Below are 19,055 nucleotides of genomic sequence, written 5' to 3' on the forward strand. Positions count from 1 at the left end.
ATATACAATACAAACAGCAAGGGTCCCAACACACTTTCTTGGGGTACATCCTAAGTTACTTCTACACCTGACGATGACTCTCCATCCAAGATAACATGCTGTGTCCTTCATCAAAAATGGCCTTACACTTTGTTTTACACCTATTATGCACTAATCTCTGTTTCTTTAGAAGTTTTTTTACAGTGTCTGTATACCATGGATGTTTCCTCCCATTATGAACTGTTGTAGTGGGTACATATCTTTCCAGTGTGTGGTCAACTATTCTTTTCAACTTGAGACAGAGTTCCCCTATTTGCTCATGACCTATGGTGGAGGTTTCAAGTTCCTCATTGAGATATAACACTATTGATTTTTTATCTAGTTTACTGGAGATTTTTTAGTTGTACTTTGGTAATCATTCTTGCCACAACCGTATCATGGTCACTGATATCAGTTTCGATGTGGACAACCTCAAAGAGGTCAAGTCTATTTGTTGCCATTAGATCAAGCATATTTCCATCACGAGTGGGGTTCCTAACTATCTGTCCTATGTAGTTTTCAGAGAAGGCATTTAGTAAAGTTTCTCAGGATGTCTTATCACACTCACCACTAACAGAACTGTAATTTTTCCAATTAATTGTTGGATGATTAAAGTCTCCACCAATGATTACAGTATGATTGGGGAACAGACGTACAAGTGAACTGAAGTTTTCTGTGAAATTTTCAGTTATGTCAGGAGATGAGTCTGATGGGCGATAGAAGGACCCAATTATCATTTTATGTCCACTGCTGATATTGAGTCTTGTCCAAACAATCTCACACACAGCATCAATTTCTGTTGGAATAGATTTGAGTTTTTTGTCTACTGTGACAAATACACCACCTCCATTTTCCATTTGTCTGTCCTTTCGATATACACTCAAATTTTCAGCAAAAATCTCACTGCTGTCAATTTCAGCTGTCAACCAGCTTTCTGTGTGTGTATTGTATGAGTTTCTCTGCTTTTGATGAGCGCTTCAAGTTCTGGCACTTTGTTGTGAATGCTTTGGCAGTTTACCATTAGGGTTTCAGTACACTCATCTGTGGGAGTCATTTCTTTCGATCTTACACTGATACTTCTGAGTTTCTGTGTTTGAAAACAGCATTCACAGTGAGGCTGCATTTTGACTGGTGCAATGTATTACACCCTACGCCCGCAAGCCAGGAAGTCACAGCCTAGCTTGTCACAGAACTTTCGAAGTCTCTGGTTCAGTCCTTCCACTCAGCTTAGAACCAAAGGGCCATGATCAGGTGTGGGGGCAATGCTGCAAATTGTGAGCTTCATTGAAACTTCACATGCAAGGCTGGTCTTCTCAGCCTTCTCTGACAGTTGCTGAAATGATGCAAGAATGACTTTGGAGCCTAGACAACATGCATCATTTGTTCCAATGTGCACCATGATCTGCAGTTGGTTGCATCCTGTTTCCTCAGTAGCTGTTGGAATAGCCTCTTCAACATGTTGAGTGAGACCCCCAGGTGTACACCCTGGGTGCACCTGACGTCCTTTTGTGTCCCTTGCTGCCATTTCCATAAGGGGTACCATCATTCACTGTACATTCAAGCTGCCTACGATTAACAGACCCCTACCCTTTTGAGTTTGCCTCCCCCTGACATTGGACAAAACAGGTTTCCGCACAACTGGTGAAGTGAGTCCCACTGTTTCAGTTTCAGTGAAAGACGGCACCTCAAACTTGGTGGTTAGGGGGATCGGTACAACAACCTGAGTCCTCCCTGGTGCCCGTCCACACTGTACAGGATGCCTAGGTCTACCATTGACACACCACTCGCAGCCAAGTTGACTGGTAATGATAGATCCTGTGCTTTCTGCAGAGGAGACAGGATCCACAGGAGAGGATAGTACTTGAGGTACCTCTGTTACAGGCATCACAGGTACATGACTCTTGGGAGCTCTTCCAACACACCAATTTGCGGCAGCTGTCAATCATTTGACAGTAGTCAGGGCAATTTCCAGCTGCTTACAAGTCTCAAGCAATTCATCCCGTGTTTGGAATCAGCATTCACAGTGGGTCTGCATTTTGGCTGGTGCAATGCATTACAAGGCAGTGAACAAAGCAATTTAAATTAAACCTGCTGATTATCTTTTAATCTGTGGAGATGAAAAGTTGCTAATTTCCTATAAGAATTGAAGCAGATACACAAAATGAGATTTCTGTTAAGGCAACACAAAAATTACTAGTTTTCTAAAATGTTTCAATGTTAATTATAGTTGTTAGCAAACTTGAAAACTGAGTTAATGTACAATAAATGCAGATAACATATTGAGCTACTTCTCTTAAGGGAAAACTAGATATAACACAAAATGTTAGGTGGAAAATCTGCTATAGTAACTAAATAACAAACCCCAATTTGTTACAAATTGTTTGTAGATTATACAAAGGACAGTGGTAGCTTCTGAAAATTCTCAAAAATACACTTTTATGTGCATTGATATACAGTGAAATTCAGGGGTGATGTATACTTTGGCTGAACTGTGAACCACAAATCTTGATTTGCTATTAATTAAATTATGTATCCAAAACACTAGTACCACTGACTGCAAATTCTGAAACTAACCTATTCCTCACGTAATTGCACAATGAAATTAGAGAAAGATTGTTTTGAATGAGGATAGGCCTACAGTTCTTAAAAATTTAAAAGAGCGCAATTTAGTTTAAGACTACAATTGATGATAACAATACTAGTTTATTGCGGCACTTGTGAATGTTCAAAATTTCACAATATATCACAATACAAATGGGTATTGATACAATTGATGAAAGATTATGCAGAAGAAGCGATGCGAACAGTAAAATATGTGAATATAGAACTTTAAATTGACACATGTACAAGTGGTCTCACCCAAAGGAAAGTTGTTAAGTCAGCTTTTATATTTAAATAAATGTGCATATTGCACAGATTTTTATGTAGCTAATTCTGTGCACACTTCTATGCCGGTGTGCTGAAGAAGTAAGGATATCTCAGCCAAAATTGCTAAAATTTGCAGCACCGACAAAACACATCTTCTGCCTGTTGCAGCTAACAATAATGCGCTGTCCTGTATAATTGATGTCCAAGTGTTGTAGAATCTGAGGGAGTGTTCTGTGCTCAAACATAATGAGGTATCTCAAGCAGAATGACCTCCTCTATGTCGAACAGAATGGATTAAAAAAATGTTGGTCGTTTGAACCCAATTAGTGCTTTGAGACATTCAGAGAGGCACGAATGAAGAAAATCAGGTAGGTATAGTACCACACCAACATCTTTCAATGGAAGTACGAGGGCATGCTGAAAAGTAATGCCTCTGTTTTTTTTATGTGAAAACTTTTAAAGTGTTTTTAAATAAAACAAATATTATTAACATTGTACATTTTTATTCTTTATGTCTACATATTTGCAGCCCGCTGCCGTTAGAGTGCTCCAAATTGTAGTGTGTAACATGGCGGTGTGTGTGGAACTATGTTGGTGCATGAAAACAGTGTGCTGTAATTGAGTTTGGAATTTGAAAGGTTCCTCCAGACATGGAGCACCCTTTCCTTCAACATGACAATGCCAAACCACACATGAGTGCTGCAACATCTATGACAATCTGACTCCTTGGGTTCACTGCCGTCGATCGTCTTCCATACAGTTCTGATTTGACCCTATCCACTTTTCGTGTGTCTCCAAAATTTAAAGAATGCCTTTTGAGGACTTCATTTTCATAGTGAGGAAGTGGTGCAAGCAGACATGAGGTTGTGGCTCTGACAAAGTCAAACATTCTGCAGTAACAGTATCAACAAACTGGTCTCTCGTTGGGAGAAATGTGTTCATTGCCTCCTTAGACTTGAAGAATAAAGAATGAGAATGTCAGTAATGTTTGTTTTATTTAAAGAACTTTAAGTGTTTTCACATAAAAAAAATTGAGACATAACTGAAAAGTAACCACCATACGGGGTATCAAACAAAATTTGTGACTAAAGAGGGAATTTATTGACAGGGAGGATGCAGCACATTATCTTGGGTGGTGACTCGTTGACAGTTGTAGAAGTAACTTCAGACATATCTCAGGGAAGTATGTATGGATCATCGCTGCTCATGTTCTTTGTTAATAACCTCAGACTTTTTGCATATGGTCCAGCTAACTGTAATGAACTACTGTCTGAAAAAAGCTACAAAAATATTGTCAGATTCTGATGAAATGTCAAAATGGTGCCTTGATTGTAACTTACCCTAAATATTCAGAAATGTAAAATTATGTACTTCACAAAATGTGAGAACATGATAATTTATGACTAAAATATCAGTAAGTCATAATCAAAATCAGTAAATTCATAAAAATATCTGGATGTAACAATTTTAAAAATACCTGGGTGTGACAGTTTGAGGGGAAATAAAATTGAATGTACGCACACACTCATCGACGGTAAAACATTTGATAGACTTCAGTCCCTTGGCAGCGCACTTGCACAGTGCAATCAATCTACAAAGAAGACTGCTTACAAAACATTTTTGCATCCCCCCTTCGAATATTGCTTAAGTCTGTGGGCTCTATACTAAATAAATCTAATGGGGATATTGACATATAAAAAGAAAGTAAGAATGAATGGTGACAGGTGCGCTTGACTCACAGGAGAGTGTCATGGGAATGCTGGCTGTCTCAACTTGGAAGAGAGATGCTGCTTACAAAGTTGCATGAGCCAGAATTTAGTGAGGAATGTAAGCAACTTGTTGATTTATCACATTTTGCTGTTTCGATAACAGACTGGAATATTTTACACTACTGGTCATAATAGCTGTTTAATTCTTGGTTAATGGTTGTATCCTGACAAGATATTGTAATCCAATGTATTACCAGTTCCTTGTCTTTGCTTACTCATGTTGTTGTTGTGGGAAGAGGAAAACAGGACATAGAAAATAACAAGACTCTTTCCTTTCCCACTTACCCAGTGGCTGAACCCGCAGTCTAGCTTGAACTGAAATAATGAAGTTCTGGTTTCTGTATTGTTTTATATGAACGCTCACCTCATCCCTCAAATTTCATCTGTATAACTCTTCTTATAGGTGCTGCATTTACTCGGTTCCAAACGCTTCGACTGCAGAAGGTTTTTCCTGAAAAACTCAGTGATTCATTGATCAGTTATGGAAGCTGTCAGTTCCCAACTCTTGGCTTTGTAGTTGAGAGATACAAGGCTGTTGACAGTTTCATCCCTGAACTGTTCTGGAAAATTTCTGGTAAGTGATTTTTGTTGTTTAGTTGTTGTTATTTCTTCATTGCTAAGATTATTTTCATATACTGACAATCTGTATTGCTTTAATGGTGAGTGATTTTTGTTGTAATTATCGTGACAGGGATTTTGTTTGGTTTGAAACTAATTGCATGCTAACTAAAGAAATCAGTAATGTGAACTTTTTAAAAAAAATCTTATGTACGAAAACAATTTTTAAACAGTGGTAATGTTGTTGTTTTTGTTGTTGTTGTTGTTGTTGTGCATAGTATTATTAAATTGTTACTAAATAGTTGTGGCTTTATTCTGAGTAAACTAATAATATTTTCACCACATTCAATCTACAATTTATCCACAGCTCGTGGTCTAGCGGCTAGCGTTGCTGCCTCTGGATCTCGGGGTCCCGGGGACTGGGTGTTTGTGTTTGTCCTCATCATTTCGTGATCGTCATCATCATCATCATCATCATTCATGACAGTGTCTAAATTGGATTGCGTAAAACAACTGGGCAATGTAAAAATTGGGACTTTGTACGGGCACTGATGACCGCGCAATTGAGCGCCGCACAAACAAACAACATCATCATCAATCTGCAATTTAATTTGAATTATTTGCTTAAGTACCATTTGCACAGAAGAAAAACTGCTTCATAACTGAAGCAACATATAAATTAACAATGATCATAAAAACTCATTTCTCAAATAACGTTCATCTTTACATTTCTCTTGTTGAGAACATTTTCTGATTGACTTTTCTATTTACATTTTCACTCTTCTTCTTGAGAACATTTTGTGGTTGATTGTCCCATTTTGCACTCTGTATTTTGACAATTGACTCTGTTGTATTCATCAGGTGCTCTGCCAGCCAGTCCAGGCAGTGAACACACACAAGACTACTACTCAGAGTACACAAAGGAGACAGATAGGTCACTCATAAAATGGTTGTTCATAAAATAGGATTGTCAACTTGACTACAAACCCTAAAGCAGACCATCAGTCAGTTATGCCAAGAAAACTTCAGAAACTTCATGTACAAAGATCTTTGTACCAGTCATATTGATTTTACTTCAGTTAATTTTTTTTTTCAATGAATTCATTTGTAATCCAACATTATACATTTTAAAATTGTACTTTCTCCTTGAACCCACCTGTGTCAGCATCTTACACCTCTTTGCTGTATTGATGATCTCGACATTTGGAGAATAAAAACACTATATTTGCCACTTGTTTTTCTAATGTTTGTTATTTATATGTTTTTATCATTGTTGGTTACATTATCATTTTCTTTTTTGAGGTGTTTTTTGTATCTGTACTCATTTATGTAGCTCAGTTATTGTTCTTCTGGCTCTGTCAGCACGTTCTGCTGTTGGCTTTTTCACTGGTGAATGCAATAGTGTAGTTCTTTTTAACAGACTGCTAAGACAGCTACAGTCTTATTATTCCTCATGCAATTTTAGTTTGTTCATAATGATTTCCCCACATGTATGCGTTCTTTAATAAAGATATAATAGCAACACTCTAACTTATACCCATCTTTTTGCTAAGTTATTGAAGTTTAACTTGTACATCAATACTGTCATCTTATTTATTACAACAGATTCATCAATGTACTCCTTGTGCTGCCATTGAGCTTTCACAGTACAGTTGGAAACTACATTTAGATTTATAACAAATAGATATATTAGTAATCTTCAAATCTTTTTAAATGTTTGGAGCTTATTTTGTCTCAAGTTCAAGAAGCAGGTTTCTTCTATTTATTTGTATGTGACACTTATTTAAACAATGTGTAGGGAGCTAAGAATGTAGCATATATTTTCAGCAAAATTTACTTTTTTTAAAATGGTCAGACATACAAAATGAAAAGGTTGTCGCTACGTGTACCTAAAGACAATGCCTCACTGCTTTGAAATAATTTTTTGATGATTGGGGAGCTTTCTGACTGGAATGTTTGCTTTTGCAAAACCTTGAACAATTTGTTTCTGTAATGGTCTTTGCTTATATTCTTCTTTTGGCTCTGTTTCTTTCAACAAATGATTGTTTCTGTTGTGAAGCTGCAGCGTTTCCCTGCCAGTGTATTTAGTGCTTCACTGATTTAGGGTGTTTCTTGTCATTACTTTTCCCCATCCAATTTCATATTTACAAATGTGCAGAATATTAATTTCATTCTTTTGCGGGCATTCAACCCACACTTGACAACATTAGAGATGGTACCAACAAGGTATTGAGCATAGAAGCAGAACCAAAAATAACTCTTATTTGCATGAAAGGTGGAAAACTTCATCATGGTCGAAATATGTTTAAAGGTATTGTTTTTCTGTCACTATAGTGCACAGTGTGGACACAATAAGCAGGCAGTTGGCCACTAATGTAACAAACTAGAATTATGGCTGCCAGAGGGGTGTGGAGCAGTGGAGCCCCAGCTCCTCCTTGCAGGTCAGCATCTGACACCCATATTCTGCATTTCTGGGAAAGTCACATAGTCACAGGGATCACTGATCTCCTCTAACATTGTGAGTATCATAATTGAACTACATGATGGGCCAGGATTAATCTCTTCACTCATTTCAAAATAAGAGAAGAAAACAATGAGCAATGCTTAACACAAAGCATTCTCTAACGGCTACTGCACAACTGCTTGCTGAAATTGGCAGTGTCATAAACAAGGTAGTCCAGGCCCGACCTCTAACGGTACTCAACACAACCGCAATTCAGAACACTTGCTCCCTAAAAACTGCCACATTAAAAAGACATCTGCATTATAACAGTTTAACTGGCAGGCAAATGTACATGTTTCTTTGTTGTAAGATGATAGGTCCCATGGCTGTGTACTATGTGTAATGCATTATGTGGTGTGTATCTTAAACAGACCATCCAACAACCCATAATTGGTGTGGCACCAGTGCTTTGAGCACACTGATACCCTGTTGCATTCATGCACGTTTTATTTTACAGATACGTTCTAATACACATTATCTTTCGAAACTTACCTTTGCCAACGATGTGCTGTACCAGTAATTGAAAACAGATTACATGCTTGATAGTTGTATGCACAAAATAAAGCTATTTCAAATTACTTCTGATGAAATAGTTCATCTGGATACAATTAGCTGTGAAATAGCATCTATTAGGTAATGTTGCATTTTTACATTTTCAGACAGACTTCTCATCTGTATTTGCACTTATTACAAAATGCAAATTTTTCATGTCCCTAAATGTGTAATAATACTGATAAGAGTAGTAAAAGGCAACACATCCTCAAGGTTTGTAGGCTACATATATCTTTGTGCTGCCTATGTGGAGCTTTCTTGCAACAAATGCTGTTATTCTGTACATGATTAATGTTAGGTGGGGAGGGGGGGGGGTAGAAGGGGAGAGAGAGAGAAAGAGAGAGAGAGAGAGAGAGAGAGAGAGTGTGTGTGTGTGTGAGAGAGAGAGAGAGAGATAGATAGAGAGAGAGAGAGAGAGAGAGAGAGAGAGAGAGAGCACATGCATGCATACGTGTGTGTATGTGCATACTTTCTTTGTTATGTACTTTATATGTAAGGTGATGGTATTGCAGTAATATCTTATTACGAAAATGCCACCTCCGAAGACATTTTTACATGCTAAAAGCTGTTAATAGATTGTGTTAGGTGTTCAAATTATGCAAAGGTGTTGGAACATTGGTAAATATGGTGAATTAACACTAGTTTATCCACATGTTTATTTTGATATTTAAGGTATTTCTTTGGCTTAACATATGTTTTATTATTAGTTCATCTTAAAATCACAAATTTAGAAGTTGGTAAAACAAAAAAAGCCTTATTCATGAGTTTAATTCACTTAGATTTATATGATTACCACCATTTTTAGCCACATATATTATTTGTTTTGGTTGTAATTAATGTGTTTGTACTTTACAATGTAGGAAAAGATAGATTGCTACTTACTGTAAAGATGCTGCATTAAGTTGCAGATAGGCACAATTAAAAGACACTTACACATTAGCTTTCGCCACAGCCTTCATCAGAAAAAGAAAGAGAAACACATACCATTCATTCACACAAGCAGGCACACCTCATGCATACATGACCGCCAACACTCTCAGCTCGGACAAGGATGCATCTGTCATGTAGAATGGAAGCAGCAATGGGATTGGGGGGGGGGGGGTGCAAGTGGAAGGCATAGCAATGTACAGGCAAGGGAAGAGAAGAGCACTGTCTGGCAGAGTGTGCAGGGATTAGACTGCCAACAGAGTGTCGGGAGGTTGTGGGGCAGGGAGGTGGGGAAAACGGAATGAAAAAGTAGTGATGCTGGTAAAGATACATTGGCAGAGCGTGGAAGACGAGATTGTGGAGGAGGTGATAGGACAGAGGGGGTGAAAACTGTTGAGTGGAGTGTGTAGGGTGCGCGCTTTTAATAAATGATGATATGAAATGATGTTGGTGTGGCCCTCAACTACGTACCCTCAGTTTTGGCGGATTTCGTTGTCTAGGGGCTGGGATACGTAGTTGCCGCTACAGCCCAAATACTGCTGAGTCTACAGTATATGATAAGATTACACACGTGAATTCAATGGTCGAAGGTTTCTATCACTCGGCAATTGCTAATTATGAATGTAACATATAAATTTATAAATGAAAGATTGCAATTAAATAAAATCTGCAGGTACTATCTTAACTACTTTAAATGCGGTATATTTCTGCAAAACACTTATTGGTGTCGATGGTCCAGCAATTAAATAAAATATAAGCTGAATAACAGGGAAACAATAGATTCCTACTGCACGTAATTAGTTATGATCAACAACATAGATTGCGAGATATTCACTTCTAAACATACACTACGTCTTCACTGTAGAAACTTCGGAAACCTCGCAAGTTCACAAGTCCACACTCCGAAGTATTTCTATCTCTCACGACCATGCACAAACTGCTCCACACTCCAAGTCTCTCTCGTGACTGTGCGTCCGTACTGTCCCGGCACTTCCCATCCCGTACTGTCCAGCACTCCTCACTCGAACTCACTTCCATCCAGTCTCCCCATTCACGAGTGCTGTGATTGGCTAGAGTGCTCGTGCCATGTCTTCATGCCAACGCACCCACTCAAACATAATGAAACACATTCGAAGTATTGGATTTACATTTAAATAACTTGAAATTGTGTAAATGTTCCTACAGCTGGACCATAAACACACTAACACACGTTATTAGATACATAAACAAATTAATCAAACATATATCAAAGGCATAGAACTAAAGGTAGGCCAGTAGCCTAATGTCTCTGTGCTTTCTATAACACAGTAAATATTTAACCAATTTCTTCATGAATGGTGTAAACAAAGACATAGATGAATAAATATATTTATAAACATGCTGTAACTGTGAAGTACTTATGACCTGACCCGATCGGTAGTAATTGGCCACTTTGACCTCCAATAACTCATGTACTATTTAAGTTACATGCCTGTAATTCATATCAATTTAGGTTTACACTAGTAGCTTTCTAAAGACACATAGGTCAATGAAATGGGATGAACCATTTAGATTTTGGAAATTCGTTGCTGGGTGTTACTTGTATAATTTATCGTCAGATACTGAACTTTAAACTAATAAATATATTGAAAATCTGATTACACCATCAGAATCATTGTGGTAATAATGGTAATGTACATGTTTCTTTTTGAGGTATCACAATTCATTTGGCTACTATTAACTTCTATACGAACTGTGAAATGTCTGCCATTAAGGTTTCACAAAGTCCGCCATCTTTGGCCCTCCCGGCGCACAGCGTCACCAAGTAATTCCCAGCCACGTGCTCCGGCCGTTGTGAGGCACCACACAGATGCTAATGAGCTCGGCCGTGCCATGCGGCCCGAGCGGTGGCCGCCAACTGTGAACTTAGAATATTTACAAGGCACCACAACTCTCCCGTTACCTCACAGGGGACAGTATGTTACCATAGGTTGAGGCCGGGATAGTTATGAGAACAGGGAATATGTTGTAAGGATAACTCCCATCTGCACAGTTCAGAAAAGCTGGTGGTGGAGGGTAGGATCCAGATGTCTTAGATAGTGAAGCAGCCAATCATATCACGCACATTATGTTTAGTTGCTTGTTGTGCCACAGGGCCACAGTTTGACAGTGGCTGTTCACCCTGGTGGACATTTGGTGATAGTCATACCAATATAAAAACCTGTGCATTGATTGCAGTAGAGCTGGTATATGACATGGTTACATTCACAGGGGGACCAGCCTCTGATGGGGTAGAATAAGCCTGTGACAGGGCTGGAATAGGATGAGCTGGGTGGATAGATTGCGCAGGTCATGCACCTTGGTCTTCCACAGGGGTATGATTCCTGTGATGAGGTGTTGGGATTGGGAGAGGCTTATGGTGGCGAGCACCAACCAGGAGTAAGTGAAACTAAAGCATTAAGTTACTAAGAGAGAAGGAAATCGGTGACTTCCAGTGTATAGTACTTAACTAAAGGAGTAAATTACTCCAGGAGTAAATTTTTCATTTACTTCCGAAGTAAATTTTTTTACTTCATTGCTGGTGAAGAGAACCATTGAAGAGTACACTACTACGTTAGCAACTTAAAGAGGAAATAAGACCAAAATTTACTCCTAGGCAGTAGTAGGAGTAAAGTAAGAGAGTATGGTGCGATCTTTGAGTTGTGTGTTTTAATTGTTGAATTCTATTGATTACTTGGACTATGAAGAAAATATGGAGATGGAGGAAGAGGTGAACATCCCAAGAATGAGGGTTGTAATAGAGAGAAGAGACCCATTTGTGATGTATAGTGACAGTGATTTCAAAGAGCGATTTGGGTTTCGTAAGGAGTCTTTTGAGTTGCTGCTTGGTAAGCTGGAGCCGCTACTGCAGCATAATTCTGACAGTTTTTTGTGTCTCTTAGGCTGCAACTTCTTTGTGGACTGCGAATCTTTTGTGCAGGTACTTATCAAATTGTAGCAGGGGATCTCATTAATATCCATTGTACTACTGCTGGAAGAGCTTTTAACAGTATGTTAAACAATTTAGTTGCCTTAAAGCCACTGTATGTGACCATGCTACAGGGCTAAGAAAATATATCAAGGAACAAAAGGGAATTCTATCAAACTGGTGGTTTCCCAAATGTCATAGGGGCCATAGATTGTGTACTTATACCCATAGTTTGTCCTTCTGGAGCACAAGCAGAACTATACAGAAATCACAAGAATTTCCTTTCTATCAATACAAAAATCATCTGTGTTGCCAATATGAAGATCTTGAATGTGGTAAGCCATTGGCCGGGAACCATGCACGATGCACACATTTGGGACAGTAGTAGAGTTGCTGCAGAATTTGAAAATGGACAGTATGATGGTTTGCTTGTTGGAGATAGTGGATATGCTCTCTCCAAACATCTTTTGACACCTGTGTTCCGAGCCCATACAGGAGCTGAACAGTGCTACAATGGAGCCCATATTGTTACCAAATGTGTAATAAAGCGAGCATTGGTGTTTGGAACAAACGTTTCCAAATTCTCACTAAAACAATGTGATTTAAACGAAACAAGTGTGGGAATGTTATTGTGGCTGGTGAAATTCTGCACAACTTTGGAATAAAAGCTAGAAATGTGTTTCACCCTGATGCTGTGGAGTGAATGACACTGAAAGATGTGCATTTCAGCCAGAAGCAGGTGCTGCAGGCCAAACTGTCAAAATCTCTGTTATACTTAATTACTTTAATTAAACTTGTACTTAATTTACTAGTAAAATTATAGGTTAGTGTATAGACTCTTTCTTCTTAAATGAATAAGTAAGCCACCAGATTGTCACTTTTGCAGTGAAAAGTGACTCATTTTATTTATGTCTAATTTTATGGTTATGTTTTTTTTTAGGGGATTAACATTCTCATTTTATTTCTTAACTGAGTTTACAAAGTCATATGATGATTCAATTATTTCTAAAAAGCAGAAGAAGAAGCAAAGATTTCTTTTATAATATTGCAAATTCAGATAAATATTAGAATGTGGTATTAACAAAAATTAGTACCGATCTTGAAATGATAAACACAAATATTATGCCATCAATAAACAAGAACATATTAACCATTTGAAAAAAATATCAAGGAAATAAAATATGTTTTATACATATGAATATTTTCTTATTCATTCATAAAAAGCCAAATTTCTCGAGCACATTGGCTGAAGAACTGGAACCTGAAGTTTTCTGCATTACATTGTTGAACTTATTTGTAATTTCCATTTTAAGGTGATGCTCTTTTTCCATGATTTCTCTCTGTCTTTCTATTAAAAACATTTTTGCATTGTATTCCTCTCGTATTAAATACATTTTAAGGAATGAAGCTCGTCTACTTTTTTCAACAACTCTTGGTTCTTCACTACAACCACATGTTCTCTCCCTCTTTTGCTGAGCGCTTCTTCTGATAAGCTCCCACCAGAGAATGCAGGCAGAGGTTCATGACTATGGGATAAAGTTCCACTTTCAGCAGTTTCATTGCCACCTTCTGAACAGTTATCATCATCGAAGTTGCTTGAAAGTATCACATTATCTTCAGATGTGTCATTGTCGTTAACTCCAGCTATCCCTTCAAAAACTTGTGGGATCATATCAACAACCTTTGGCTTATAACGTCGGATCTTCGTATCACTTACTCCACTGCCAGTTTGAAATTGTTCTTGATTACATTTAGCTTTCATTTTCTTTGCTTTCGCTTTCATGTCCTTCCAAATTACTTTAAGCTGCTCTTGTGATGTTTGTGTTAGAGCTTCTGCATTGTATTTAACTTGTATTTTTCCCCAAGCATTCTTTTTCCGTTTTAGCATGTTGACAGCATGCTTCTTAGGTTCAATAGTAGTTATGTACTTTTTCATTATTCCAGCGAACTGCTCTTTTTCATTTTCTGGTATGTTTTTTGTGTGTTTCTTGGCTACCTCAATGTTGCTGCTAGCTCGTATCTCGAACTGGCACTTAAATTAATACACGTCACCAACCAACAATTGATGTTGGTAACAGTAGATGGCGGGGTTAACAATAGATTCATCCATTAATAACACATTTCTTTTTTGTAATGTACATTTAGATTTTCCAATTTTAGTATTCAATTTAATAATACTTTCTAGCTTCTAAAATTATAGCAATGAACATAAATTATGCAAAACGTGTGCAATAATGTTTGCTGATAATCAATATTTTCCGAGAAGGGACGTAATGCATGGTCCAGCAGTTTGCAGAAATGGCTTACTTCTTTAGTAAAAAGGCATTGCTACTTTAGTACCCCTACCTGTGTTGCAGATTTGTTTGTATACCTTCACTTCAAATGAGAAGTAGTATGGTAACACACTGTCCCCACACCCTCCAAGCAAAAGTTTCTATCCCTCCATCCTATCACATTTTCATCTCCCACCATCTTTGTGTGCTGCCCTCTGCCAATGTACCCACCCATCTTTTCCCGATCCTCTCCTTTTTCACTCCATTGTCCCAACCTCCTTGTCCCACAACCTCCCAACACTGCACCTGTTGGCTGTCGAGTCCCTGCACACTCTGCCAGACATGGCTCCTCTCTCCCACCACCTGTACACCGCCATCCCTTTCTCTTCCCTGCTCCCTTCAGATTGCTGCTTCCATTCCACGTGACAGTTGCATTCTGGTCCAAGCTGCCGGAGTTAGTGATCATGTGTGTGTGAGGTGTGCTTATATGTGTGAATTAATGGTATGTATTTCTCTTTCTTTTTCTGATGAAGGCTGCGGCTGAAAGCTAATGTATAAGAGTCATGTAATTGTGCCTGTCTGTGACTTAATGTGTCATCTTTATGGTAATCAGCAGTCTATCTTTTCCTACACTGTTGATATTCCAACTGGAGTTTCCATTGTTTGACTTTATGTCTGCTGTTAAGTTATATGTCAGTTGGTAAACTGTGCCTGCAGCCTTGTCTCATTTTGTTCTGTTTACTCATGGTATTTAGCTTCAGAAAGAAAAGTACCATGCTTAATTTAAGTAACTTCAGAAATGTCAATATACATTTATTTCACAGCTAAGGCCTAATAATTAAACATGGTAAGAAACTATGTCACCTTTGTCTTACATTTCTATTATCCATTCTTCCACATTCCCCATCTCTTCAGTTCTTATATTTACATCTTTCACTGGTTGTTGAGCTCTGTCACCTTGACAGGCATAGCTGATGTGTTTTTGTTTTTGTCTCCCTCTTAGGTGGTGTGTGATGCACCACTGCTACTGCCTTCTTTAGATGCTGTTTACAACTCTCTCCATTACTTATCACATGAACCTGGTGGGAAGTAGGTGTGAACTGCATGGCCCCACAAACTCATTGTACCTGAAGACACCCTGCTTATGGAGATTTGTATTTTCTGTTCATTTTCATCAGAATTGTTATTTTCCTCATTTGATGGATGAGCAATATGAAGTTTGTGAATAGCTTGTAATACATATAGAATTTTGAGTTCGGCATTACAGACATATTGTGCCTGAAGATATTTATTCTAGTATTCTCTCTGTGATGCTTCAGATTTTCTGCGGATGTTGTTGTTGTTGTGGTCTTCAGTCCTGAGACTGGTTTGATGCAGCTCTCCATGCTACTCTATCTTGTGCAAGCTTCTTCATCTCCCAGTACCTACTGCAACCTACATCCTTCTGAATTTGCTTAGTGTATTCATCTCTTGGTCTCCCCCTACGATTTTTACCCTCCACGCTGCCCTCCAATACTAAATTGGTGATCCCTTGATGCCTCAGAACATGTCCTACCGACCGATCCCTTCTTCTGGTCAAGTTGTGCCACAAACTCCTCTTCTCCCCAATCCTATTCAGTACCTCCTCATTTGTTATGTGATCTACCCATCTAATCTTCAGCATTCTTCTGTAGCACCACATTTCGAAAGCTTCTATTCTCTTCTTGTCCAAACTATTTACCGTCCATGTTTCATTTCCATACATGGCTACACTCCATACAAATACTTTCAGAAATGACTTCCTGACGCTTAAATCTATACTCGATGTTAACAAATTTCTCTTCTTCAGAAACGCTTTCGTTGCCATTGCCAGTCTACATTTTATATCCTCTCTACTTCGACCATCATCAGTTATTTTGCTCTCCAAATAGCAAAACTCCTTTACTACTTTAAGTGTCTCATTTCCTAATCTAATACCCTCAACATCACCCGAATTAATTTGACTACATTCCATTATCCTCGTTTTGCTTTTGTTGATGTTCATCTTTCAAGACACTGTCCATTCCGTTCAACTGCTCTTCCAAGTCCTTTGCTGTCTCTGACAGAATTACAATGTCATCGGCGAACCTCAACGTTTTTATTTCTTCTCCATGGATTTTAATACCTGTTCCGAATTTTTCTTTTGTTTCCTTTACTGCTTGCTCAATATACAGATTGGATAACATCGGGAATAGGCTACAACCCTGTCTCACTCCCTTCCCAACCACTGCTTCTCTTTCATACCCCTCGACTCTTATAACTGCCATCTGGTTTCTGTACAAATTGTAAATAGCCTTTCGCTCCCTGTATTTTACCCCTGGCACCTTTAGAATTTGAAAGAGAGTATTCCAGTCAACATTGTCAAAAGCTTTCTCTAAGTCTACAAATGCTAGAAATGTAGGTTTGCCTTCCCTTAATCTTTCTTCTAAGATAAGTCGTAAGGTCAGTATTGCCTCACGTGTTCCAGTATTTCTACGGAATCCAAACTGATCTTCCCCGAGGTCAGCTTCTACTAGTTTTTCCATTCATCTGTAAAGAATATGTGTTAGTATTTTGCAGCTGTGCCTTATTAAACTGATAGTTCGGTAATTTTCACATCTGTCAACACCTGCTTTCTTTGGGATTGGAATTATTATATTCTTCTTGAAGTCTGAGGGTATTTTGCCTGTTTCATACATCTTGCTCACCAGATGGTAGAGTTTTGTCAGGACTGGCTCTGCCAAGGCCGTCAGTAGTTCCAATGGAATGTTGTCTACTCCGGGGGCCTTGTTTCGACTCAGGTCTTTCAGTGCTCTGTCAAACTCTTCACGCAGTATCGTATCTCCCATTTCATCTTCATCTACATCCTCTTCCATTTCCATAATATTGTCCTCAAGTACATCGCCCTTGTATAGACCCTCTGTATACTCCTTCCACCTTTCTGCTTTCCCTTCTTTGCTTAGAACTGGGTTTCCATCTGAGCTCTTGATGTTCATGTAAGTGGTTCTCTTATTTCCAAAGGTCTCTTTAATTTTCCTGTAGGCAGTATCTATCTTACCACTAGTGAGATAAGCCTCTACATCCTTACATTTGTCCTCTAGCCATCCCTGCTTAGCCATTTTGCACTTCCTGTCGATCTCATTTTTGAGACGTTTGTATTCCTTTTTGCCTGCTTCATTTACTGCATTTTTATATTTTCTCCTTTCATCAATTAAATTCAATATTTCTTCTGTTACCCAAGGATTTCTACTAGCCCTCGTCTTTTTACCTATTTGATCCCCTGCTGCCTTCACTACTTCATCCCTCAAAGCTACCCATTCTTCTTCTACTGTATTTCTTTCCCCCCATTCCTGTCAATTGTTCCCTTATGCTCTCCCTGAAACTCTCTACAACCTCTGGTTCTTTCAGTTTATCCAGGTCCCATCTCCTTAAATTCCCACCTTTTTGCAGTTTCTTCAGTTTCAATCTGCAGTTCATAACCAATAGATTGTGGTCAGAATCCACATCTGCTCCTGGAAATATCTTACAATTTAAAACCTGGTTCCTAAATCTCTGTCTTACCATTATATAATCTATCTGATACCTTTTAGTATCTCCAGGGTTCTTCCATGTATACAACCTTCTATCATGATTCTTAAACCAAGTGTTAGCTATGATTAAGTTGTGCTCTGTGCAAAATTCTACCAGGCGGCTTCCTCTTTCATTTCTTAGCCCCAATCCATATTCACCTACTACGTTTCCTTCTCTCCCTTTTCCTAGACTCGAATTCCAGTCACCCATGACTATTAAATTTTCGTCTCCCTTCACTATCTGAATAATTTCTTTTATTTCATCATACATTTCTTCAATTTCTTCGTCATCTGCAGAGCTAGTTGGCATATAAACTTGTACTACTGTAGTAGGTGTGGACTTTGTATCTATCTTGGCCACAATAATGTGTTCACTATGCTGTTTGTAGTAGCTTACCCGCATTCCTATTTTCCTATTCATTATTAAACCTACTCCTGCATTACCCCTATTTGACTTTGTGTTTATAACCCTGTAGTCACCTGACCAGAAGTTTTGTTCCTCCTGCCACTGAACTTCACTAATTCCCACTATATCTAACTTTAACCTATCCATTTCCCTTTTTAAATTTTCTAACCTACCTGCCCAATTAAGGGATCTGACATTCCACGCTCTGATCCATAGAACGCCAGTTTTCTTTCTCCTGATATCGACATCCTCTTAAGTAGTCCCCGCCCGGAGATCCGAATGGGGGACTATTTTACCTCCAGAATATTTTACCCAAGAGGACGCCGTCATCATTTACTCATACAGTAAAGCTGTATGCCCATGTCTCAGAAATACAGGGTGAGCACAAAGTCTTGCCCTGATTATAGAAATTTATAACAGAATAACCATTTGACATAATAAGTTACATTTGATGGCATTACATAGGTTAGTGTTGTAAACTTTAATTTATGCTCCCTTAGTAGCTCGGAGAATGTCGAGGCGATATTCCAGTTCCTGCCAGGTGTTTCGTAACGTGTTCTGTCACAGTACCCACAGCAGCTTGTATCGTAGCCTTCAGTTTGTTGACGTCAGCACTGGTGTGACGAAGACTCTGTCCTTGATGTAGCCCCAGAAAAAAAGTCAAGGGG

The 19,055-nt window shown here is 38.5% G+C and overlaps 1 protein-coding gene across 1 annotated transcript in view; it reads left to right on the plus strand.

Moving 5' to 3' along the window:
• Positions 1–19,055, plus strand: part of LOC126162371 (DNA topoisomerase 3-alpha) — a 208,888-nt gene that overhangs the window by 18,834 nt on the left and 170,999 nt on the right. Inside the window, exon 5 of the mRNA XM_049918826.1 lies at positions 5,059–5,229. Within this exon, the coding sequence (XP_049774783.1) occupies positions 5,059–5,229 (171 nt within the window). The remainder of the gene's footprint in view (positions 1–5,058; positions 5,230–19,055) is intronic.

This window comes from Schistocerca cancellata, chromosome 2 (genome assembly GCF_023864275.1).
Source record: "Schistocerca cancellata isolate TAMUIC-IGC-003103 chromosome 2, iqSchCanc2.1, whole genome shotgun sequence".
Taxonomy (NCBI): Eukaryota; Metazoa; Arthropoda; class Insecta; order Orthoptera; family Acrididae; genus Schistocerca; species Schistocerca cancellata.